This window comes from Ovis canadensis, chromosome 25 (assembly GCF_042477335.2).
Source record: "Ovis canadensis isolate MfBH-ARS-UI-01 breed Bighorn chromosome 25, ARS-UI_OviCan_v2, whole genome shotgun sequence".
Classification (NCBI taxonomy): domain Eukaryota; kingdom Metazoa; phylum Chordata; class Mammalia; order Artiodactyla; family Bovidae; genus Ovis; species Ovis canadensis.
The window spans coordinates 27754231-27781835 of NC_091269.1; the positions used below are offsets into that span (position 1 = coordinate 27754231).

The 27605-nt window shown below is 37.9% G+C and overlaps 1 protein-coding gene across 1 annotated transcript in view; it reads left to right on the forward strand.

The window, feature by feature from the left end:
* RYR2 (ryanodine receptor 2) overlaps positions 1 to 27605 on the forward strand; it is an 809907-nt gene that overhangs the window by 336723 nt on the left and 445579 nt on the right. The window contains exons 6-10 of the mRNA XM_069571617.1: positions 11911 to 11985; positions 14792 to 14870; positions 17762 to 17874; positions 25273 to 25372; positions 26064 to 26160. Coding sequence (XP_069427718.1) covers positions 11911 to 11985; positions 14792 to 14870; positions 17762 to 17874; positions 25273 to 25372; positions 26064 to 26160 — 464 coding nt within the window. The remainder of the gene's footprint in view (positions 1 to 11910; positions 11986 to 14791; positions 14871 to 17761; positions 17875 to 25272; positions 25373 to 26063; positions 26161 to 27605) is intronic.

The following is a 27605-nucleotide window of genomic DNA, read 5'->3' on the forward strand; positions in this document are numbered from 1 at the left end:
TGTTTAATTTTTAGATTTGTGGCTTTTTTCTTCACTTTTTCAAGTTTAAAAAAATTAAACCAAACTTTTGAACTTTAAATCTAAGTAAGTACATCCCACATTTAGATTTTTAAAAAATGGCATTTTATATCTTTGGGTCACATTGTGACATATTAGGTCTTACTTAGCCAATGTCAGGAATTTCTTCCATTGAAGCAGTTGTTTTTTCTACAGCTCTCCATTTAGAATTTTTACTGTGGGGGCTGTAGAGACTGTTACATGTTTATACACTATTGCATGAATGTAATAGGAAATTCATACACTGGAAAATTACAAGTGACACCAAGAAACTGCTAGTGAATTACTTACTCCAGGAGAAGTGAAGATAACTCAACCTCGTATTTATTTATTTATTTATTTATGGCTGTGCTGGGTCTTGGCTGCTACACGGGCTTTCTCTAGTTGCAGCGAGTGGGGCTACTCTCTAGCTGCAGTGCATGGACTTCTCATTGCAGTGGCTTCTGTTGTTGTAGAGCACAGGCTCTAGGGCACACGGATTTCAGTAGCTGTGGCATTGGGCTCAGTTACCGCTGGGCTCTGTAGTACAGGCTCTTGAGCACAGGCTCAGTAATTGGGGTGCATTGGCTAAGTTGCTCCGTGGCATGTGGGATCTTCACAGATCAAGGATGGACCTGATATCTCCTGGCCTGGCAGGCAGATTCTTTTCCACTGAACCACCAGGGGAGCCCCTCAGCTTCTTTTTATTCCTCTATCAAATTAGAAAAATGAAAACATTTTAAAAAGAGGCAAACTAAAATGGCAGAGTAAAATCCATGATCATGTCATTGAAGGACACATGTAGGGGAAAAAGTGGAACAGCAGAATGTTGTTGTTTGAGGCAAAATGTAGAAATGTTTTCATTTTTATATACCTACCACATTTCCCTATAACTTTAACAAAATTTATTTTTTATCCTAAAAGCTGAGGAACAATGTATAGAGAAGCTGTGTTCAGGTAATGAAGGCTTCATATATTTTGAGATGTTAAAAGAATATCACTTCAAAAGATGGAAACTCTGAAAAGTATGAAATTAAAATTCTGAACGTAGATTTAAATGGTTGCTTAGAAAAAAAGAAAACAAAGTATCCGTGTCTGTCTGTGGAGTTACATTCTTATTTAACAAAACTGTGAAGGGGGCATTCTGTTGACACATGGATCTATTCATTAGCCTTAAGATTTTAACAGTTTCAGTAGAATGACAGAGCAGAGTCTTTATTTGAAGTCCCTGTCAACAAGGACCCAAAACATATCCCAGAATTTCAAATAGTTCCGTCTATTATTTTTCAGCAAAAAATATTATTACCTTGCAAAGAGAAGAAATGAACTACTCAATGAAACATATCATGAAATGAAGGATTTGGTTGGAAAATGTCATCTATAGTGGGAAACATGAATATGTTCTCTCTTTGCAAATATTAATAAATAATAAATTTGGGTTTGATTTTTTTTTAATTAGCAGTTTTGCTCACTAAATCTGCATTTATTGTACTCATTTGATTAATACTATCTCACCCCTATCCAAATCTCTTGTCAGTTTCATATCTACGCTTCCTTGGAGGATGGTGAATGGGGTAGTTCCCTAAAGCATGTACCTCAAGTTCTTTCATGAGCAGATTCATACAAAAATCAATGCCAATAGAAAAATGATGTCCATTTATTTTAAACCAGGTGGCATACCTTAAATAATTTAGTTAGGCTGTGATTTCATTTAATTGCAAGGTCAGAAACTCAATGACTTATTTTTATACCTGCATTGAATCATCTAGAAAGGTTAGAATTTAACTGACTGAAGGCATATGCATTAACTATAGTAATTTAAGCCACTTATAAGGAAAAGGATGCTAAATTTTATTCAACTTTCAATTTTCAATCATGACTTGGCTTTGGGTTTCAGACCTGGACACACACTGTTAATAACTTCCTAAAACCAGCCAGATGCTTTCTTGAAACAGGAGCTATTTCTGCTGGTTGGCACAGAACAGTGATTAGTTAGTACTGTCCTGGTCCTGGTTCCTCTGCCTTTTCTACATCAAGCTTGAACATCTGGAAGTTCATGGTACATGTACTGTTGAAGCCTGTCTTGGAGAATTTTGAGCATTACTTTGCTAGCATGTGAGATGAGTGTAATTGTGCGGTAGTTTGAGCATTCTTCAGCATTGCCTTTGGGATTGGAATGAAAACTGACCTTTTCCAGTCCTGTGGCCACTGCCAAGTTTTCCAAATTTGCTGACATATTGAGTGCAGCACTTTCATAGCATCATCTTTTAGGATTTGAAATAGCTCAGCTTGAATTCCTTCACCTCCACTAGTTTTGTTCACAGTGATGCTTCCTAAGGCCCAGTTTGCACTCCAGGATGTCTGGCTCTAGGTGAGTGATCACACCATCATGGTTATCTGAGTGATGAAGATCTTTTTTGTATAGTTCTTCTGTGTATTCTTCCCACCTCTTCTTAATATCTTCTGCTTCTGTTAGGTCCATACCATTTCTGTCCTTTATTGTGCCCATCTTTGCATGAAATGCTCCCTTGGTGTCTCTAATTCTCTTGAAGAGATCTCTAGTGTTTCCCATTCTATTGTTTTCCTCTCTTTGCCATTAATCACTGAGGAAGGCTTTCTTATCTGTCTCCTTGCTGTTCTTTGGAACTCTGCATTCAAATGGGTATATCTTTTCTTTGCTCCTTTGCCTTTTGCTTCTCTTCATTGCATAGCATAGTTGATTGTAAGTCCTCCTCAGACAACCATTTTGGCTTTTTCATTTCTTGGGGATGGTCTTGATCACTGTCTCCTGTATAATGTTACCAACCTCTGTCCATAGTTCTTCAGGCACTCTGTCCATCAGATCTAATCCCTTGAATTTATTTGTCACTTCCAGTGTATATTCATAAGGGATTTGATTTAGGTCATACCTGAACGGTCTAGTGGTTTTCCTTGCTTTCTTCAATTTAAGTCTGAATTTGGCAATAAGGACTTCATTATCTGAGCGACAGTCAGTCCCTAGTCTTGTTTTTGCTGACTGTATAGAGCTTCTTCATCTTTGGCTGCAAATAGGAACCAGAGATTAAATTGCCAACATCTGTTGGATCATCAGAAAAGTAAGAGAGTTCCAGAAATACATCTACTTCTGCTTTATTGACTTCCCCAAAGCCTTTGACTGTGTTGATCACAACAAAACTGCGGAAAGTTTTTCAAGAGATGGGAATACAGACCATCTGATCTGCCTCCTGAGAAATCTGTATGCAGGTCAAGAAGCAACAGTTAGAACTGGACATGGAACAACAGACTAGTTTCACATTGGGAAAGTAGTACGTCAAAGCTGTCTATTGTCACCCTGCTTATTTAACTTATATGCAGACTACATCATGGGAAGTGCTGGATTGGATGAAGCTCAAACTGGAATCAAGACTGCTGGGAGAAATATCAATAACCTCAGATATGCAGATGATACCACCCTTATGGCAAAAGGCAAAGAACAACTAAAGAGCTTCTTGATGAAAGTGAAAGAGGAGAGTGAAAAAGTTGGCTTAAAACTCAACATTCAGAAAACTAAGATCATGGCATCTGGTCTCATCACTTCATGGCAAATAGACGGGGAAATGATGGAAACAGTGACAGACTTTCTTTTTTGGGAGGCTCCAAAATCACTGCAGATGCTGACTGCAGCCATAAAATTCAAAGACGCTTGCTCCTTGGAAGGAAAATTACGACCAACCTAGACAACATATTAAAAAGCAGAGACATTTCCTTGCCAACAAGGGTTCATCTAGTCTAAACTATGGGTTTTCTAGTAGTCATGTATGGATGTGAGAGTTGGACTATGAAGAGGGCTGAGTGCTGAAGAGTTGATGCTTTTGAACTGTGGTGTTGGAGAAGCCTCTTGAGAGTACCTTGGACAGCAAAGGGTTCCAACCAGTTCATCCTAAAGAAAATCAGTCCTCAATATTCATTGGAAGGACTGATATTGAAGCTGAAACTCTAATACTTTGGTCACCTGATGCGAAGAACTGACTCATTTGAAAAGACTTTGATGCTGGGAAGTGTTGAAGATCAGAGGAGAAGGGAATGATAGAGGATGAGATGGTTGTTGGATGGCATCACTGACTCAATGGAAATGAATTTGAGTAAACTCTGGGAGTTGGTGACAGACAGGGTAGCCTGGTGTGCTGCAGTCCATGCTTTGCAAAGAGTCAGACACTACTGAGCCACTGAAATGAACTGAACTGAATTGTCCTGGTCCTGGTCTCTTCCCTCTGGAGACTTTTCATTAAGTCACCATCACAAGCTGGCCATCTGCTGCTAAGTGGCTGTCTTGACAGTGGTCAACTGGCTTTGGCAGGCATATTGATTTTGCACTGAAGCCAGATTTCTCATTAATTATTATAATCATCCTGTGAATCTGTTATATGATTCATTATTGAAGATGGCAGGCATGTTTGCAAGTTTCAAGCTACAGGTAGACCAGATGCCAAGATCAGCAATTCTGTGCTGCTCCTGTCCAGTTAGTATTGTTCATGTTTGTATGAAACTTATTTTCAGGTTATGTATAGGCTTGCACATAGAGATACCTATTTTTCTCCCTGAAACCACTCTTTGCCCGACTATTATTATTTGTGTTTAAAGCCAAAACTTAAAAGTTTCTCTGCTTTAGTATCTGAGCGCTATGGAAGTGCTCTAAGGCAGATTTCTTTTTGTTGTTGTCAATTGTTTTAAACCTTGGTTGATGAAAGTGAAAGTGGAGAGTGAAAAAGTTGGCTTAAGGCTCAACATTCAGAAAACGAAGATCATGGCATCTGGTCCCATCACTTCATGGGAACTAGATTGGGAAACAGTGGAAGCAGTGTCAGACTTTATTTTTTAGATGGTGACTGCAGCCATGAAATTAAAAGATGCTTACTCCTTGGAAGAAAAGTTATGACCAACCTAGATAGCATATTCAAAAGCAGAGCCATTACTTTGCCAACTAAGGTCTGTCTATTCAAGGCTATGGTTTTTCCTGTGGTCATGTATGGATGTGAGAGTTGGACTATGAAGAAAGCTGAGTGCCGAAGAATTGATGCTTTTGCACTGTGGTGTTGGAGAAGACTCTTGAGAGGACTGCAAGGAGATCCAACCAGTCCATTCTGAAGGAGATCAACCCTGGGATTTCTTTGGAAGGAATGATGCTGAAGCTGAGACTCCAGTACTTTGGCCACCTCATGAGAAGAGTTGACTCATTGGAAAAGACTCTGATGCTGGGAGGGATTGGGGGCAGGAGGAGAAGGGGACGACAGAGGATGAGATAGCTGGATGGCAGCACTGACTCGATGGACGTGAGTCTGAGTGAACTCTGGGAGTTGGTGATGGACAGGGAGGCCTGGCGTGCTGAGATTCATGGGGTCACAAAGAGTCGGACACGACCGAGCGACTGAACTGAACTGAACTGCAGAGCTTAGTATTACCTAAGCAGTAAGCTCTTTTTAAGATCTCCTTGTGTTTCTTCTGAAATTGTGTTTTATAACAGTCAAGGGATATAGCAAAATTCTCCTGTAGAGTCTGATTTATTTTTTTTTAAAAAGACCTCTTGAATAACAAAAGCCTGAAATTGCGAGAAATGACCTAAACTGATTAGCACAGTATTTTTGTCCAGAAAATATTATTAAAATGAGGAACCTCAAAGTATACAGACGTTATATACTTAATAAGTTAAATTATTTTAAAACAGCAATTGCATTAGATGTGTTAATAAGCAACTATATGATACAAACATATTTTAATAAATATATAGTGGCTAACCTATACTTTAAGTTGGAAAAGAATCCACCTGCAATTCAGAAGACCCCGGTTTGATTCCCGAGTTGGGAAGATCCATTAGAGAAGAGACAGGCTACCCACTCCAGTATTCAAGGGCTTCCTTGGTGGCTCAGATGGTAAAGAATCTGCCTTCAATGAGGGAGACCTGGGTTTTCTCCCTGGTTTGGAAGATCTCCTGGAGGAGGGCATGGCAACCCACTCCAGTATACTTAACTAGAGAATCCCCATGAACAGAGGATCCTGACAGGCTACAGTTCCTTGGGGTCACAAAGACTTGAACATGACTGAGTTACTAAGCACAGCACAGTTGATACGTGCATATGAATATATGAAGTGCATAGCAAAGCTTTATAGAAAAAGGGGCACTCAATACTATTCTAATTAAATCTGCAGCCTTGTTCTTCATTTAGAAATACCTTGTTTTGGTCAAAAAGACAAATCAAAGTACCTTGACTGTGTAGTGTCATTAAACTTCAACTGGATCTGTAGCTCTGGAACATATGTATGATAGGAAAAGGTAAGGTCCTATCATGTAGTACAGATCAGACAAGGTAAATGACTTTTTCTTGGGCACAATAAATCAAATGTATTATAGAAAATCAAAGTACTCTCTAAACAGGTCCTCATTCTTAGTAGGAATATAATTTTGCAAAGTTGATTTTTCCCTTTCTCACTCAGGGCATGAAGTTGTTTTCATTTTATGATGAAACACTTTTTCTGATAATTTTAATGCCTTTTAATATCAGTTTTTAGATGGTTTGGAAGTGTTTTAAACATAATCTATAATTAAAGTTATTTTAAGAAATTAAATCCAGCAAATTTAGAAGGAAAAGAAAAGGAATCCAGATCAGAAAAGAAGTAAAGCTCTCACTGTTTTTAGATGACGTAATACTGTACATAGAAAACCTTAAAGATAGTGTTAGAAAATTACTAGAGCTAATCAGTGAATCTAGCAAAGTAGCAGTATACAAAAACAATATACAGAAATCACTTCCTTTTCTATATACTAACAATGGAAAAATCAGAAAAAGAAATTAAGAAATCAATCTCATTCACCATTGTAACACAAAGAATTAAATATCTAGGAATAAACTTACCTAAGGAGACAAAAGAACCATACAGAGAAAATTATATAAGACACTGATGAAAGAAATCAAAGACAACATAAACAGATGGAGAGATATTCCATGTTCCTGGGTAGGAAGAATTGGTGTTCTGAAAATGACTATACTACCAAACACAGTCTATAGATTCAATGCAATCCATATCAAATTACCAATGGCATTTTTCACAGCACTAGAACAAAAAATTCATAATTCATATGGAAACAGAAAAGACCCTGAATAGCCAAAGCAGTCTTGAGCAAGAAAAATGGAGCTGGAGGACTCAACCTTCCTGATTTCAGATTATACTATAAAGCTCTATAGTCATCAAGACAGTATGGTACTGGCATAAAAACAGAAATATAGACAAATGGGACAAGATAGAAAGCCCAGGAATAAACCCATGCACCTATGGGTACCTTATTTTTGAATAAGAAGGCAAGAATATACAATGGGGCAAAGACAGCCACTTCAATAAATGGTGCTGGGAAAACTGGACGGCTACATGTAAAAGAATGAAATGAGAACACTTCCTAACGCCATACAAAAAGATGAACTCAAAATGGTTAAAGACCTAAATGTAAGACCAGACACTATAAAACTCTTAGAGGAAAACATAGGCAGACCACTTGATGACGTAAATCAAAGGGAGATCCTCTATGACCTACCTCCTATAGTAATGGAAATAAAAACAAAAGTAAACAGGTGGGACTTGATTAAACTTAAAAGCTTTTGTATAGCAAAGGAAACTATAAGCAAGATGAAAAGACAATCCTCAGAACGGGAGAAAATAATGACAAATGAAACAACTGACAAATAATTAATTTCCAAAATATACAAGCAGTTCATACAACTCAATAGCAGGAAAGTAAACAACCCGATCAAAAAGTGGGAAAAAGACCTAAACAGACATTTCTCCAAAGAAGACATACAGAGGGCTAACAAACACATGAAAAGATGCTCAACATCACTCATTATTAGAGAAACGCAAATCAAAGCCACAATGAGATATCACCTCACACCAGTCAGAGTGGCCCTCATCAAAAAGTCTGCAAACAATAAATGCTGGAGAGGTTGTGGAGAAAAGGGAATGCTCTTGCACTGTTGGTGGAATGTAAATTGATAACATCCACTATGGAAGAGGATATGGTGGGAGATTCCATAGAAAACTAGGAATAAAACCACCCTATGACCCAGCAATCCCACTCCTAGGTATATACCCTGAGGAAACCAAAATTGAAAGAGACACATGTATCCCATTGTTCACTGCAGCACTGTTTACAATAGCTGGAACATGGGAGCAACCTAGATGTCCAGTAGAAGAATGGATAAAGAAGCTGCAGTTTATATACACAATGGAATATTACTCAGCCAGAGAAAGGAACACATTTGGGTCAGTTCTGATGAGGTGAATGAACACAGAACCTATTATACAGAGTGAAGTGAGTCTGAAAGAGAAAGATAAATATTGTATTCTAATGCACATTTATCGAATGTAGAAAAATGGTTCTGAATAATTTATTTACAGGGCAACAATGGAGAAACAGACATAGAGAATAGACTTATAGACATGGGGAGAGGGGAGGAGAGGGTGAGATGTATGGAAAGAGCAAGATGGAAACTTACATTACCATAAGTAAAAGAGATAGCCCAAGGGAATTCGCTGTATGTCTCAGGAAACTCAAATAGGAGCTCTGTATGAACCTAGAGGGGTGGGGTGGGGAGGGAGATGAGAGGGAGGTTCAAAAGGGTGGGGATATATGTATACCTATGGCTGATGAGATGAGATGGGCTGAGCTACTGAACTGATGGCTGATTCATGTTGAAGTTTGACAGAAAACAACAAAATTCTTTAAAGAAATTATCCTTCAATAAAAAAATAAATTTAAAGAAATTAATTGGAATAATAGGAAGGAGATATATTTTTAGTAAAAAAGGTGTAATGATACTGAATATTAAAGTGCTTTCTTCTGTACTTCTTGAAGTATGTTTAAGTCAGTATCTTCATCCTTAAAGATCTCTTTTCCCTATAGAAACAGGTAAAAACTCCTTAGTATAATGTTCTCTACTTCCCATGATCTTAACCTGATCTGTGACCCAGTCCTTTAATCACGTTGTCTCTTCCTTTCTTAATACCCTGTGGTTATTTTTTAAGGCACTTATCCTCACATGCCACCATGTATTGTGTTAAGAGCAGCAAGATAGCTCAGGGCAGGGAAAGCCTGTCTCTTTGGAGCACAAAGGGATTTGGGGGCAAGGTTAGAAAGGGCTGAGACAATGGAACAAAATAGAAAGCCCAGAGATAAATCCACACACATATGGACACCTTATCTTTGACAAAGGAGGCAAGAATATACAATGGAGTAAAGACAATCTCTTTAACAAGTGGTGCTGGGAAAACTGGTCAACCACTTGTAAAAGAATGAAACTAGATCACTTTCTAACACCGCACACAAAAATAAACTCAAAATGGATTAAAGATCTAAATGTAAGATCAGAAACTATAAAACTCCTAGAGGAGAACATAGGCAAAACACTCTCAGACATAAATCACAGCAGGATCCTCTATGATCCACCTCCCAGAATTCTGGAAATAAAAGCAAAAATAAACAAATGGGATCTAATTAAAATTAAAAGCTTCTGCACAACAAAGGAAAATATAAGCAAGCTGAAAAGACAGCCTTCTGAATGGGAGAAAATAATAGCAAATGAAGCAACTGACAAACAACTAATCTCAAAAATATACAAGCAAGTTATACAGCTCAATTCCAGAAAAATAAACGACCCAATCAAAAAATGGGCCAAAGAACTAAATAGACATTTCTCCAAAGAAGGCGTACGGATGGCTAACAAACACATGAAAAGATGCTCAACATCACTCATCATTAGAGAAATGCAAATCAAAACCACAATGAGGTACCACCTCACACCAGTCAGAATGGCTGCGATCCAAAAATCTGCAAGCAATAAATGCTGGAGAGGGTGTGGAGAAAAGGGAACCCTCCTACACTGTTGGTGGGAATGCAAACTAGTACAGCCACTATGGAGAACAGTGTGGAGATTCCTTAAAAAATTGCAAATAGAACTACCCTATGACCCAGCAATCCCACTGCTGGGCATACACACTGAGGAAACCAGAATTGAAAGAGACACATGTACCCCAGTGTTCATCGCAGCACTGTTTATAATAGCCAGGACATGGAAACAACCTAGATGTCCATCAGCAGATGAATGGATAAGAAAGCTGTGGTACATATACACAATGGAGTATTACTCAGCCGTAAAAAAGAATTCATTTGAATCAGTTCTGATGAGATGGATGAAACTGGAGCCGATTATACAGAGTGAAGTAAGCCAGAAAGAAAAACACCAACACATATATATGGAATTTAGGAAGATGGCAATGATGACCCTGTATGCAAGACAGGGAAAGAGACACAGATGTGTATAACGGACTTTTGGACTCAGAGGGAGAGGGAGAGGGTGGGATGATTTGGGAGAATGACATTCTAACATGTATACTATCATGTAAGAATTGAATCGCCAGTCTATGTCTGACACAGGATGCAGCATACTTGGGGCTGGTGCATGGGGATGACCCAGAGAGATGTTATGGGGAGGGAGGGGGGAGGGGGGTTCATCGCCAGTCTATGTCTGACGCAGGATGCAGCATACTTGGGGCTGGTGCATGGGGATGACCCAGAGAGATGTTATGGGGAGGGAGGGGGGAGGGGGGTTCATATTTGGGAATGCATGTAAGAATTAAAGATTTTAAAATTTAAAAAATAAAAAAATAAAAATAAAAAAATCAAAAAATCAAAAAAAAAAAAACAAACGAAAGGGCTGAGACTAAATGTCCTTGACGCTTGTGCTACTCAATGTTGTCCCCAAAACAATAGCACCTGCACCACTGGGAAATTTTTGAAATGCAGTGTCTCTGTATTTATCCCAGACCTACTGGAGCAGAATCTCAGGGACACACCAAGGGTTCTGTGTTTTCACAAGCTCTCCAGGTGATTTTTAAGCATGCTAGAATTTGAGAAGCACTCTTCTATCTCGCATGGGCTTCCCTGGTAGTTCAGATGGTGAAGAATCTGCCTGCAGTGCAGGTGACCTTGGTTTGATACCTGGGTTGGGAAGATCCCCTCGAGAAGGGAATGGCTAACTCATTCCAATATTCTTGCCTGGAGAATTACATGGACAGAGGAGCCTGGCAGGCTGCAATCGATGGGGGTCACAAAGAGTTGGACATGACTGAATGAGTGAGCACCCACTTTCTATCTCATATAAAGGAATTTGGATGTTTTTCTTAGAAACATTTGGAAGGTATGAAAGGTTTTTAAGCCTGAAGATTCATTTGATGATCTTTGTGTTTTAATCAGACTTAGTCATTGAAGAAATGCTTATTTAGTCCTTACTATGTACCAGGCATTTTGCAAGGTACCTGAAAGTACCACAGTCCCTATAAACATGGACCAGAGTATAATGGGAAATACAGATAATAAACAACTGGGAATCAGTAATTACAAATCATGATATTTTTGAACTCAGGTTCATTCTTTAAGAACTAATTAAACTGCTAGCTTCCCGCCACCCAGCTACTCCCGTGGTAGCTTTGTCCCAATTTAAGGATACTTTCCATAGCACTTTGCTCATCTGCGTGCATGCATGCTCAGTTATATCTGTCTCTTTGCAGCCTCATGGACTGTAGTCCACCAGACTCCTCTTTCCGTGGAATTTTCCAGGCAAGAATACAGGAGTGGATTGCCATTTCCTCCTCCGGGGAATCTTCCTGACCCAGAAATCAAACCCATTTCCCTTAAATCTCTCCTGCATTGGGAAGAGGATTCTCTACTACATTTGCACTAGCTCTTATTTTGTTCCCATTAAACTTTTCATGAGAATAAGAGAGCATTTTATACGCTTAGTTAAATTTACTCTTTTTTCTTTTCTTTGCGGACTCTTTCTTTGCTCTATGCAGACTGCTCAAGGTGGTGGCCACCGAACACTCCTCTACGGCCATGCAATACTGCTGCGGCATTCCTACAGTGGCATGGTGAGTGCATGCGTGGACTTCATCTCCCCTGTGGTCACGCTGATCTATTTGTGCATACAGGGCAAAGAAATATTTGGTAATCCCATTCCACTGATGGCTTTAATAAGCTTGAATTGTATGTGTTTTTTAAATATCTTTGAGCACTGTTTGTTTTCTCATTTATAATATGGTTAGCTTAGAGGACCTTTAAGGTCCTTCAGTTCTATCACTGTATGACTTCTGTCTTTGTATCTTATTTTGAAAGACTAGGTTTAGGAGGAGAGTTTCATTTTTGCCCCCATATCAGCTCCTTCTTACACCCCATTATCCATTTATCTACTGGGTTCCTCTCAGACACAGTTTACTCATTATCATTTATATATGTGTGTATATATATTCTTATAGGTATAAAGTATTATAAATTATATAAACATTCTCTTCAAAGCTTTATTAAGTTATACAAGCAATACATATTCATTCTGTAAGATTTGGAAATAACAGAAGAATGAAATCTTCATGATCACACCAATGACAGAAAATTCTTGGGAACTTTTAAAAAATTTCCATATTTTCTTAATTTTTTTGTATAATTGATATCTTGTTACATAACCAAATTTTATACAGGTTTTTTTTTTTAACGTATTGTCACAGTACAAGTACTATCTATGTTATTTAAATTTTTATCAGATTTATTTTAGTGACTACATGATAGTCTAGTACTTGGAGATATAAAATAATCACTACTTTTAAGAAGGAGATAATTCCCTAAATATGTAGACTGTTTCTGAGCAAAAGCTTAAGCATAGTCTCTATAGCTAAACCCCTCAAAACAGAAAAAGAATCATCAGTCTTCATCATCATGAATACTGATGTGAAAAATCTGGTTAATGGAATTGAGAAGTATAGGAAGAGAAGTATAGGAAAAGTATAGATATGATTTTCATGATGACTTAATAATATCATGATGGAAAAAATGTGATCATCTTAACAGGTACTGAAACAGGTTTTTAATAAAGTATCAATTCCTAATAAAAATCGATCATTTATGGTTAGTTCCTCAATGATGAGGAAAATATTTATGTTAAATCAATGGCCAACCTCATAGTTAATTGTCAAACACTAAGTCCATTCTTGACAAAACAAAAACAAACCCCAAGTATATGCTGTCTCACATTGCTCTGGAAATCTTGACTGACTTACTAAGATATGAAGTAAAATAAAGGAAAACACTTCAAGTGACTGGATATAAGACAGATGTATAAAAATAGCCTTTTTGCATATAGCATTGATACATTAAAACTTCATGGAAAGAATTTCACTTTCAGGAGCCATCAGAACACATAAAATAATAAATATGAGAGTCTGTTTTTAAATAACTACCCAACTTGTTTGGTAGATCTGGGTTCAGGCTTTCTTTCCTGTATGCTGTGCTGCTTTGGGTACCTTGCTGAACCTCTCTAAGCCTGTAAATGCATCTGAGTATTTTGCTCATTCAGTCATTAAATATTATCAGCACCGCTTGTGTGCTAGATGCTGTTCTGGGTGCTAGATAGAGTAAGAAGGACTAGTCTTTGCCATATAAAATTTAATTAACAGTTAGTTGAATAATTACAGTCTCTACCTAGCAGTTGCAGTGAACATTAAAGGAAGAGAGAATGTACATTAACAACTCCAGTGCCTGGTACTATAATATTATTTTAAAATATCACAGAACACTTTAATAGGATTCACTCTACATTTTTATCTGGGAAGTCAGTATTACAACATTGGTACTTTTTCTCAGATTAACATTGATATTTAAAAGGCCAGATCTAAAGTCTGTAAACCTCAGAGACCACAATGTCTTGAGATTAGACTACTACTCCTAACTAGCTAGGAATATGTTTGAGGACCTTTGAAGCATCTTTTCTATATCTTTGGGAGTCAGTGGTTTACAGTCAGTTAACAGATTTTCCTGATTCATTGAATTTACACCCTCATGGCACCAAATTCCACTTGACTTGTATCCCCAATCCATTTATCACCTGCCTCCTTACACTCAGACACCCGCTGAGCTGGGTGGACGCTTTTCCATTGTAGGGATTGTCTAGGCTCGCATTACTTGTCCAGTGATTCTGGGAAGTCTGGGCTGGCCTAATCCCCAGAGCTGTTCCTGAGTCCTGTTGGCAGGGTTCCTGTTCTTTCAGGTACTGCACTTGGTTGGGGTAGATGACAGTGTATCTTGAGCTCATACTAGATTCATCTCTGTGTTCTCAGTCTTGTAGCACTTAGTGCAGATTTTGAGGTTAGCGTGGGAGTAGGGGAGTTGGCCAGAAAAATGATCCTAAACTTTATGTCCAAGAATATCCAGTTAGGAAAACTTGAAGCAGGGAGAGGAGTCAGAGATGATGGTGTTGGGCAGAGTTGCATTCTTCCTGGGTAAACACACATAGGTGTACACGTGACAGTGCCTCACTGCAGTGAAGCAATATGCTATACACCGCAATCAATTCTAGATGAATTTTAAAGAGTTTAAAAATGTGAAAATAAAACTAGAAGATAGAAGTGAATAGTGTTCAAATTTCTGCTTGAAATAAAGATTTCTGACAGATCAGGTTGTTCTTTTGCTTATGATCATGAATATCACATAAAGAGAGATGTAGAGACATATCCCCAGTTACTCATCTTGTTTTGTCTACAGGACATATTTCTGCAATATTTTTCTGAGTGGGAAAAAAACCCCACATTTCCTCTAGAACATTGCTCCCAGTGAATGCTAAGTGCTCAGAATTAGACTTGGAAGGAACGGGATATGTTTAGTGACGACTACTGATTCTGTGTCTTTTAGTATCTGTGCTGCCTGTCCACCTCTCGGTCTTCAACTGATAAGCTGGCTTTTGATGTTGGCTTGCAAGAGGATACAACAGGTGAGCACCTTGGTCTGCGATGAAGCTTGTTCAGAAGAGCATGCCAGGAACTGGATTGGGAGACATCATGAGACCTGATGGAAGATATATTGGCTGAATGTTCTTAGGAACGGTTTCAGGATGAAACCAGTGACTAACTATGGAAAGGTTTTATTAGAAGGAGGAAATGTGCATTGTTTCTGTTGCTAGGTCATCCTAACAATTAGCTTGATTTGCAAACTAGACTTTAAAGTTTATTCTTTTGATGGAGTTGGGTAGGAAAACAGTCTTGCAACATGCTCTGCTGTCTGATAACCATATTAATGTGCACTGATTAGTTTGCAAAGTATTACTGCATATTTCTTTCTTTTATATTTCATCTTAAAAACATTTTTAAGTGTGCAAATACAACGTAATCAGTGTCAACATTCAACCAAAATGACAGAAAATGAAAATCTTCATTTCCTTGTCCATGGGTCATCATACTATATATATATATATTTATTTACATATATTAATATATTTGTCCTTTATGAAGACTCAAAATAGGAGAGTATAGATTTTATTGTGTTTTTCTTCTCAAGGCTTTGAAGACTTTACACTATATCCACCTCTGTATGAGATTTGATTCTTTTATTTTTCACAATGAGCATGTCTGCCTTTGGAATTAAAGATTAAGGACCAAGTAGAAAAAGAAATGGAAGGAAATAGATCAACCTGTATCAGGTTGTTGCTTTTATAGGTGACATGAAACTCACACCTGCCCTCCTTTTTGAAATACTTTCCCATACTCTATAAATGTGATGAATAACAAATGGATAAAATAAAGTTCTATTTACCAACCTAATTAAGTTTTTAATAGACAAACACATTACCTTATACAGGGAATTCTGAGAATCCCAGGCACCAAAAAGATAAATATATCCCTCTCATTTTTATTTAATTCTATATATTCTCAGCCATTCCTCTGTGTTTTAGCTAGTTTTTTTTTTCAGTTTTTTCACCATAATTTACTTCAGCACATAGTTATGTAAAAAAACTTCTTCAGTTCTCTCTCTCAAAACAAGTAAAACCATGTGCATGATCTATAACTTGTCTTCATTCACTGGTACTATTATGTAATAGTGAAACTCACCAAACAAGGCCATCTTTGTCTCTGTGCCCTAATTCCCTTATGCTACTTTATTTTCCCTGTAACTCTGTATTAATTGTGAATTACCAAACTATTTACTATATTTATTGTTTGTTGTGTGCCTGCCTCAATCAGAATGAAACTCATAAGGCAGATACATTGTTTCCCATATTTGTTAATATGTCTCCAGCTACTAAAGCAGTGGTTGACAAATAGCATGTGCTTTATCAATGTTTGAGTGAACGAATGAAAAACTTCCTACAACTCTAAAAATGTGAATTGAGTGAATGAAGATAAGGAATTCTGCAAGGTGACAGTCAAGTAAGGCTGGTTTATGTAAGAAAATATTGAGCAAATGCCTCCAAAATGCTAGTAGGAGCTGACAAAACCATAGTAAATCAAACATACAAATTCCCTGCTATTGTAGAATTTACGTTCTGGCATTTGGTAATTAGTTAAAAAAAAAAAAAGCTAAACATAAGTGTTATGGAGAAATAATAAAGTTGGAGGCACAGAGAAAGAGAGTGATAATTATTAGATGGGGCTTCCCAGGTAACACTAGTGGTAAAAAATCCCACCTCCCAGTGCAGGAGACGTAAGAGACATGGATTTGATCCCTAGCTCAGGAAGATCCCCAAGAGGAGAGCTTGGCTTACCCACACCAGTATTCTTGCCTGGAGAATCTTATGGACAGAGGAGCCTGATGGATTCCAGTTGATAGGGTCTCAAAGAGTCGGACACAACTGAAGCAACTTAGCACACAAGCACAAATGCATCACTAAAACTATTCACTTTTTGCAATAGAACGTATATTTAGGTTTGAAAGGAACCATGAACAGATTGAAGAATTGCCTGCTTACACTTAAATCCTTGATGATGGGACCGAAGAATGGACAACAGTTATATGGTTCATAAGGCTTATGCTTGACTTGTTCTAGAAGAAATTATTTAATTTGTGTTTACTCAGATAGCTTTATAATGTATCTTTTTAGAATGTATCCCAGACAATTCTGTAGGATTCTCTTTTATTTTACTTCTAAATTAATAGAAACTGCTATATTTTAAAATAAGGCACAGGGTAGTTAGTAAAACTTACGTGACAGTATTTGAACTCACTTTGAATCACTATCCACCCAAATTAGAAGCTTTTTAATTATCACAGTATAACTGTCACATAACAAAACCCCAAATCCTTTTGAAAATCAAGTGGTAAAAAACTGGATATAATTGGAAGGAGCCATGTGAGCTGCTTAGTGACATGTGATTGTCTAAGGAACGGAGTTGAATCAGTGTGGCTGGTGAATTTGGTCTTATGCTGGCATAAATAAATATCCTTTCAAAGGAGTTCTTGGTGGGCGAAAGAGACTCCATGCTTCCCCAAATGTCACAGATACTTGCTATGAGCAGACTCTTTGCATGTCACTGTGTCTCCCTCCCTTTCTTCCTTCTTCCTTTTACATTTTCACTGAAGCACAGTTGATTTGCAATGATGTGTTAGTTTCAGGTGTGGAGCACACTGAGTCATTTAAACGTATATTCACTCTTTTTTTAGATTCTAAAGCTAATTTGTCCTAATTCTTTTGATTTTTATGGTCTGTGAGGTGAATTTGCATTCTATTTCAAATTTCTAAAGTTTGTGGAAACAGGACAGTTTTATTTTCAGGAGACTAATTTTGAAGATTTATTTCATTTCTCTCTCTTATTTTGGAGTCACTGGCCAAGAACGTCAAGTTTTAAACTAAGGCACTTCTTTGTGTTTCCCTTGTCAATCATCCTGCAGGTGAAGCTTGTTGGTGGACCATCCATCCTGCCTCTAAGCAGCGCTCAGAAGGAGAAAAAGTGCGGGTTGGAGATGACCTCATCTTAGTGAGCGTGTCCTCTGAAAGGTACCTGGTAAGTGTGGAAAGTGAGATCGTGTACTTGGGAATCAGATAAGTGACAGGTCAATAAAATGATCCTTTAAAGCTGAGATTGCCAATTATCTAGGAAAATTGCTTAGAAACAAACCTGTATCTCTGTTTGGTCAGTTATAAGTAACTCCGTAAGTAAAGGGAATGATGTGACGTGTGGAAGTGAGGCTTAGCAGGATTATTTACTCAGACTTTCCTCATGCCCTGGATATGTATGTTCATGACATTGATAGAGCCTGTTCTTGGATTATTTTATCAATAGCATGTAAACACAATCCAATCAGGAATTTGAAATTCCACAAACGTTATTTTGTGCCCAAAGAGAAGGCTGTATTAATGAGGCTGTGATTACCTATTTTGATATTTATGAAAGCAAATTATTATAGGGGAAACACTTGTCATGCTAAGAAAGGAGAAATAAACAAGATGCAGTTTAATTCTCTCACTGACATTGCATTGTTCCAGAGGAAAAGGGCTGGAAATGAAAGATTAAAGAAAGAAGTTTATGTTTAATCAGAGGAGGTGTTTTTTAATTTTATTTTATTTTTGTGGTAAAGCCAATATCTATTTAATTTAACTTATTCAGTAAATTGTATTTTTGGTAAAAATAATCATATGCAGAAGTTCACAAAAGATTACACTGAGTGGAAGTATATAAGATATCCGGGCAAAATAGGTTTTATTTTAAAGTTGAGAAAGTGAACAAATATAAAATGGAGTATTACAAACTCTACATGAATATCACATAAAAAAATCCCAGACATCATAGTGGATGATGACTGAAACGAAAATCAGAAATAGAGCATTGTTGCAGTTACACTTTCTATCAGTTAGCATGAGTTTATTTCCACTTCCTTAAATCAAAATATTTGCATGCAATTTTGAATTAAGGAAGTAGTTGTTACCCCTTGGCTCTATGAGGCTCTTAATAGAGTGGGTCTTGTGGGTTAAGTTTTTGCTAACCGATACAATTAATTCCAATTTTCAAAACATTGCTAGGAGGAAGGGTGTAGGTTTACTTGATTTCGAGGGAAGAAGTAATGAGAAAGACCGGGAAGTGGTGAAACGAGGCCTCATGTAACTGACAAGAACTATTGAAGGAAGCAGCTAATAATGCAGAGCTAAAGGGAGACCTGGAGCATCGCTCTCCTTTTTTTTAACCAGTATAGGTGGAAACAGATGCCACGCACATTTCTAGGACAACGCAAGTGTGCCAGCTTGTATTGTGCCAGCTTGTATTGTGCCAGCTTGTATAAGCTTCTATTAAGCGCTTGCTGTGTGCCCGTGCTGTGTATGTGGTGGTGATGTAGTTTGATCAGGAGGCAGACATTTCGAAATGTCATTTTACTTGGAAACCAATAGCAGTAATAAAAATAATTCATGCTTGCATCTCAGTGTATAAATTCTACATCTATCTTGTTTCTATTTGTGCATAACTATGCATGTTTTTGCTGTACGACTTGTTCTTTCCACTACAGAGCAGAGTTTGAAAGGACGGCATCAGTATGCACAGAAGGAGTAGAAAATTCAGAATCTCACTGGGGCCAGGGCTTTCATGTGTCAATTCTACCACTAGTTCTTGAATCACATAGTTCCATGAATTCTGGCTTCCTCATTGCAAAATGGTGACTGACAGTTATCCCTAACATCACAGTTACTGTGATGAAGCAATGAGAGGATAATTTTGAACATTCTTGGAATTAAAGACCACCGTACAAACAATGGTAGTAATTGTAATGCATGAGGTTCCCCTCTGTTACCTTGGAAAATAAATGAGCTTCATGACTAATTACATTTACAGATCAAGCTACATTTTAGCCAGTTTATTTACATTCCTTTTCTGATAACCTTTTAAAATATATATATATATATATATATATGTTTTTGGGCCACACTGCCCTTCACATAGGATCTTAGTTCCCCAATCAGGAATTAAATCTGCACTCCTTGCATAGAAGGGTGGAGTCTCAACCACTGCACTTCCAGGATTGTTCCCCTGATAACCTTGAGAAAGATAAATATTGTTGAGCAACTGAACTGGACGGAACTGAATGCATATATACAGAATCTAGAAAGATGGTACTGAGTAATTTATTTGCAGGGGAGCAATGGAGAAACAGACATAGAAAACAGACTTATGGACTTGGGTAGAGGGGAGGAGAGGGTGAGATGTATGGAAAGAGTAACATGGAAACTTATATTACCATATGTAAAATGGATAGCCAAGTGGAATTTGCTGTATGGCTCAGGAAACTCGAACAGGAGCTCTGTATCAACCTAGAGGGGTGGGATGGGGAGGAAGATGGGAGGGAGGTTTAAGAAGGAGGGGATATAGGTATACCTATGGCTGATTCATGTTGAGGTTTGATAGAAAACAATAAAATTCTTTAAAGCAATTATCCTTCAATTAAAAAAATAGGTAAATTTAAAAAAAACACAAAACTACAGATAGTTGACCAAGCAGATTGTTAAAATTTCAGTTACTTTCATTTGGTGACGAAGTCAGTGATTTTAGTGATTATCTTTGTGGACCTCACATATAAGAATAGAAACCAGAGGAACAACCACATATTACACATGGTTTCTGCTCTTGAAAAAGTAGTGAAAAAACAGACTAAGCCCATGGAACTATAGGAGAATACCATTAAGACAGTAACTTAGTGTTCGAGTTTAGGTTACAGATGCTGAGGGATGTTTGAATGGATTTAGGCATAGTTAATTATTACCTTTCATTTCCAGGTGGGTGATTATAGTAAGAATATGAAGTCTTATGTTTATGGATTCTAGGACCACATGGTGCTTAGTTAGAAGGATCTGGAGCAAGTGAAGGGGTAAAAAGTGAGGCAACAAAAGTTGTTGGAATAAACAGTAGCGGTGGAATAATCCACATACTGAACGTGAATAACTGAAAATGGATTGCATATATTCTCACATATACACACTTGTTTGTTAGTACAGAGTCCAGTAAGCATGAGCTTGGGCCAATCACATAACCTCTTCAAACTCTGTTTCTTCATCTTCTGGATCCAGGTAATAGCTCCATTCACAGGGATATCAAGAGAATTGAATGCTTAATCCAGACATGGCTTTTAGCTCTATGACACTTCTAAAAATTGTTATCATTATTTACCTGGGAGATTTGTACCTAAAGTTAAAGGATCTTTAGATATTTAACCAGAAGAAGAGAAAGAGGGGAAGTAAGTAGTAAACAGACTCTGATGTAACAGTTGATTTTAAATAAAGATCTATTGTGTGTAAGCAAGAGTCATATGCTGAGAAGGTTCTGATATGGTTAAAAATTAGTTGAGAAATTTGACTGAAAACACAACTGGTATAACTAACTACTGAAAATAAATCTCATCTTGATTTTACACACTTTCATCAGCCCTTTTGGGGAAGGAAATGGCAACCCACTCCAGTATTCTTGCCTGGAGAATCCCATGGACAAAGGACCCTGGTGGGCTACAGTCCATGGGGTCGCAAAGAGTCAGACACATCTGAGCGACTAACACACACACTGAAAATAAACATTGCCAGTTGTGGATTTTTTTTTTTAAGTCATTGCTGTCAGTTGGCCTTTGATCTAATTTCCCTTCACTAACAGTTTTGTTAAGCTAAGGTTAAACTATCTAATTGTTTACTTGCTGCTCTAGTCAAGGTTACATCTGTTGGGATGGTAAATTGATTGAAACTGATTGAAGGACTGATTTTTCTCTCTCCTTGGATGGAAGAAGGCACTGTGCTGGACTCCTGGAGCCCCAGGCTTCTCCTGGGGTGCTCCACCTTCTGCTTGAAGGGTTGAACCTATTTACAGGATTTCCTAGGAATAAAGGATCTGATCTCCAGAAAAGATTGTAAACCCCTTATCCAAAATAATGTTTTTCCAAGCTTGCTGTTTCATATTTTAATATAAAAAATGATACCTTCATCCTCTTTTCAGGAATATCCAAGGTGGGGGTGGGGTGGGTGGGTTGGGTGGGGTGTGGAATTCTTTTTCTCCATTGGAATGATTTAATTTTTAAAAAAGAAGGCTTTAGCAAAGCAGCTTCAATTATAAGAGAATGATACAATTTAAAAGAGAGGAAACATGATCAAATAGCTATTACTGTGAATCTATTTCAAACTGAACAGAATAAAGCATGTAAAACAACTCTTACCTGTGTTAGAAAGAGATAAAATCACCCTGGTATGCACATGAATTTTCAACCCATGGATTGGATTGCTCTCATTTGAAACACTGATTTTTAAATAATTTTCTCTGTTACCTATAGCAACAGATTTTTTTTTAAATCCATGAAAATATTACCAAACAACTGTCTAAAAGTAAATTGGGAAAAGCAGAACCTCACAATCGAAAGACTGATGAAAAATGCTTAAAAGAAAGCTATTCTAAGGCTCATAAAAATTTCCTTCTCTCATACCAACCTCTTTATTTCTGATAAGAAATGCTAGGTGGTTTCTGTATAAATTACTGAGTTGTCTCAAGTTGCATAAAAATATTGATAGCTAGAAAAACAGCAATCACCTATTTTTTTTCCCCCTCTGTGGCACAGGTATTGAAAACATAGACTGTGTCTCTCATTTTTTATTTTTCTCAGAATTAAAAAAATGAAGTCTGAAGGGTGATATATCTTGTTTATTTGTGTTCCCTGTCGCTGGAGGATCATTTTTTCAGAGTGTCATGTCAGTAGGGCCCAAGTGCCTGGCCCTTAATGAGAGAGAAATAAATGAGTGAATGAAGGCCTCAGATAAAGGTTAATTTTGGATATTCTTAAAAATTTTTGTGCTTTGGACCTTTTGGGCAGTCAGATATTCCTTGTCTCATTAGCTTTTAAAATGCATACAATATATACACTGGATTACAAAGGAAACAGAAAGTATCAAAGTGGAGTCCAGACTGAGAACTCTGGGAGGGGATTTATAGTGTCTTCTCTAAGCCTGAGATTGTGTGCTTCTATCATACAAAGTCTTGTTACTCAAAGCATGCTTCTTGGATTAGTGGCCTTGGTTGCCCAACCCCCCACCTCCCCTGCACTGGTCCCACCTCATGAATTCAAATTTGTCTTTTTAATAAGATTTTTAATATGGACCATTTTAAATGTCTTTATTGATTTTGTTACAGTATTGCTTCTCTTTTGTTTTGCTTTTTTGGTCATGAGACATGTAGGATTGTAGCTCCCAGACCAGGAATCAAATCTGCAACCCCCTGCATTGGAAGGTGGAGTTTTAACCACTGAATTGCCAAGGAAATTCCCCACATCTTCCTTTTTTGGGCAAGCTCCTCAGATGATTCATGTGTCTGAGAACTCTTGAGTCACTAACATGCAAATCAGGGTGATAGAAGGGAGCAGATGACTCTCCCAAGTCCCTCCAGTGCCCTGAAGGGGGTGTACGTTGAGCAGTTACATGTTTCAGCCTAAGGCCAACTGTGCTTTCAACCTTGGACATCTGTTTTTGCTTTAAGGATAACTCATCTTGGTGTTAGTTCCTGAAACTGTTACTGCCTTGAATATTTAACATCACAGACCTGTGAATTCACAAACAGTGTGGTTCTTGTGCAGATTTACCTTTCTTGGTGAAGTGGCAAAATTAAACAGAGGCATCCAAAAGAGTTATGCCTAGAGAATATTTCTTTGAGAAGAGTGGACATTATTTAGATAACTTTAAATGGTGTAATATGATCTTAAGGACATTTTTTAAAAACTTTTTTCCAACAGGCTGAGGTTTTCCTATTTGTATGCTTATATTTATTGTGTATCTTGGGCTTCCCTAGTAGCTCAGACGGTAAGGAACATGCCTGCAATGGAGGAGACCCTAGTTCGATCCCTGGGTTGGGAAGATCCCTTGGAGAAGGGACTGTCTACCGACTCCGGTATTCTTGCCTAGAGAATTCTATGGACAGACCATTGAGTAACAAAGAGAGTCAGACAGAACTAAGCAATGAACACTTTGACTTTCAGGCTTAGAAATGATTTGAAAATTACATTGTGGTGCTCCTTCCTCTCTTGTTTTTTCATTGCAGTGGCTCCTTATTCCCAACAAGGTCCTTGATCTGGCACCTGCCCTGTCTGTAGGCACATGTCTCATTCTGTTTCTAAGTATATGCAGCTGGAATATGATTTCTTTGTGAACAGTTAAGAATTTTAACACATCAGAGAAGAAATTAATTCAGTAAAGGCATTTCAGCTGAAATGTTGCTTAAGAGTGACAGGTTCAGGTGAATAGGAGGGTGTGGGGTGAGGGGTAAGAGCATGTTATTGCTGAATCTGATGTATTCACTCTTAATCTTACTGACTGAAACAATTATTGTCTAGATAATTACATGCATGTCAAATGTCACAAATTTCCTTGGTTTTGTTTTTAAGAGAAAGGAAATGAAGTACCTACGTGTGCTGGTGACTTAGTGTATTTAATATAACTATTATATATATAATAAATATTTGTATACTTAGGCAGGAGAGACCTTTGGGTATTAAAAGGACCTGTGACATATATCAGTGTGACTTTTCATGCTGTGGCTGCTCTTTATGTAACTAGGAGAGTCAGATTTCTGAAAAAAGTTCTAGTGCAATTAAAGTCTTTCAAAGCTTAAGCTGCTGTCAAAATTGGAAAATGTTGCAGGAATATTGTAGGAATGTTGGTGATATTTACTCAGATGATTCTGAGAGAAGAGGTGGTTGTCCCAGCAGCAGCCAGGTAATGGTTAATGAAATAAGCAAGGCATTTGGTTATTCTCATAATTTTGTTTTTCTTTACTTATCATTTTGGAGTTTATCAATTATGGCTCTTAAAGATGTCAAATATGACCATCTTTTAATACATTTGATTTTAAGCAGGAACATCTGAAATTTGAAATGAATGAATTTTGAAGGACATTCACTGTCCTGATTTTTGATACCTATTAGGAAGTATTGCCATCTAAAGGCTATTATGTCAATTGTAGATAAAGTTTCCTAAAGGACCGTGTAAAACCAAGACATATCAGTCCTATAGATTTCACCTACTTCACTGTCAAAACACTGTCATGGTGTGAGATGTAAAAACTTAATTGTAGTTTTAATGATAAATGCCCTCTGTCTGTACAGTAGGCCTTTACAACAGAATAATCCATTTTCACAAATTAATTTTATTGCTTTGTATGTTTTCCAATTAGTGACTTGAGTTAGTAATGCTTAGAAGGAAGCTGAAAAATACCCAAAGTCAGATATAAACTCTTAGCTTTTATTCTACTAGTCTCTTCATTTTTCAGTGGCAGGATTGAAGCAGAGGTTCTCTGTGGACATTTCCAAATCTGCAGCGTGCAGTTAGGGTGGCCAGAAGCACTTGCCTGTTAAGATGCACCCAGAGCCTGTAGTGATGCCTCCTTTTGCCTCTACTGCAGCACTTGTCTTACGGTAACGGCAGCTTGCACGTGGATGCTGCTTTCCAGCAGACCCTCTGGAGTGTGGCGCCCATCAGCTCAGGAAGTGAAGCAGCCCAAGGTAAAGACTGCACTTCCATTAGGAGGCTGGTCCCTGATACAGAGTTGAGAGTCATCTTTGGAACTGTGATAATGAGCAAATAAATTAGAGCTGTTTGTGTCAAAATATTCTATAATGAAGATACTTGACATTTAAGAAAACTGATTTTAATTGCTACTTAAAAGTGAAGTTTGTGTTAAGATTTAGCTCTCCTTACTTTTATGCTATTGTCAACTTTAGTACTTTGAGTTGTAGCTTTCTAGGGGTTATTTTCTCTATGTTTTGGTCTCAGGGTATTGCTTGGTTAGGCTAACGTCAAGATTTCTCATCTTCCAGGGTGTGTGACTTAGTGCTGGATCACAGCAGTGCTTGGGCATTAGGGTTTTCTTGGGATGTATCAGTTTGTTCTGATTCTTCTCACTTACATAAGTTCAAATCTGAGCCTATTCAGGCTTGTATGTTTAGTGGAGGCTTTTATGAGGCTGAGGTCATGTATAGTAGTGGGAATATCACTGACTGTGGGACTTGGAAACCCAGGGCTCAGGGGTGGAAGGCAGGTGACCCCACCCATCTCTGCTATTTCAGTCCAGTACTTACTCCTTACCAGACATCTGTGTCTCTGTCTATGAAAATAGGAAATCAGATCAGATGATCTGTTCAGCTTTTGATATATGATGACAGTTCAAATGTGACTGCGTTTCGATCCTTCTAGGGTATCTGATTGGTGGTGACGTCCTCAGGTTGCTTCATGGACACTTGGATGAATGCCTCACTGTCCCCTCAGGAGAACACGGAGAAGAGCAGCGGAGGTTGGTACCTGGGCCCAGTGCTTTAAGCCTCGCATTTCCATGTTTTGATATAACTTTTATAAATTAAGGACATGTCTGTTCAGGCCATTTATGTAATAGAAAGTAGGCCACTATGGTTTGTCTGTCCACTGAGGTGATCCATTTGTTGATCTCCTCTGAAGTTTTTTCTCATATTAGGTTTTCACTGCCTGTCAGTAGAGTTGCTGAAAATTTTTGTATAATGAAAACATGGTTAGAAGCATTGAATACAAGAAATTGAGTGGGAAGAGTGAACACATTTAATTACGTAGGGCTTCATTAAATGTGCATTTTTTTTAACGAGTTTTCTTTAGTCTCAAATTCAGTTTCAAAGTCAGCATTCTCAAAGTGCCCAGAAGTTTGGGACCTTTTTATGTTACCTCCCATTGACTGATATGTGTGCTAAGTTGCTTCGGTCATGTCCTACTCTTTGCGATCTTATGGACTGTAGTCCACGAGGCTCCTCTGTCCATGGGATTCTCTAGGTAAGAATACTGGAGTGGGTTGCCATGCCCTCTTCCAGGGGATCTTCCTGACCCAGGGATCGAACCTACATCCCTTACGTCTCCTACATTGGCAGGTGGGCTGTTTACCACCAGTGCCACCTGACGTAAGTAAAAAATGTTAATCATTTCCCCTAATATTTTATGTGATTTTAACACTGCTCTTGTGTTAATATTATTTGGCACTGGGCCAAGATAGAAGTAGTCTGGATCACAGGAGAAAATGCACAAGTAATAAAAAACCATAAAAACATTTAGGGTGATTTGAATGTTTCATTTGCCTCACAAATTAATGAATGGATATGGTAGGATGCATAAGAGATGACTGTGAGAGAAGGCATGATCTGGGTGATTAATTTCATGGCTTTAAGTCTTTTGGTGGAGATTTCTAATAATATATGAATATTTAGAAATGAAAACATGTAGAAAATTAATAGCCATCATTTAAATAGCTGTTTAACTTTGGGAAAAATCCGTCTGAGACCTGGATACTGGTCTTAACCTCTCTTGCCAGACAGAGCTAGTTATGGTGAAGTGTGAAATGCAGAGCCTGGAAAAATTCCCCAAACTAAAAAGTGCTGCTTATAGTAGGCTTGGAAGAAGATGTTGATGGTGTTGATAAGGGTTTGTATGAAAATGAGAGGGACTTAAAAAAGCTGTTGTTTTGAGGGATTAATTCCAAAGAAAAATACGACCAGAAGTGTGTCCTGGAAATAGTAATTATTGTGGAGTGATGAGGGGCAGGATGGAAGGAGGATAGAAACTAGACAGGAGGTAGGAGTTGGATCAGCTTTTGAAGGCTCCTTCGTGCCATAATCATGGGCTGGCTCTTACTCTGAGTGAGTTGGGAAGGAGTGTGTGGGGATGAGCAGGGATAACATAGTCAATATCTTTGAAAAGTGTTGCTGTGATGAATAAGAGGAC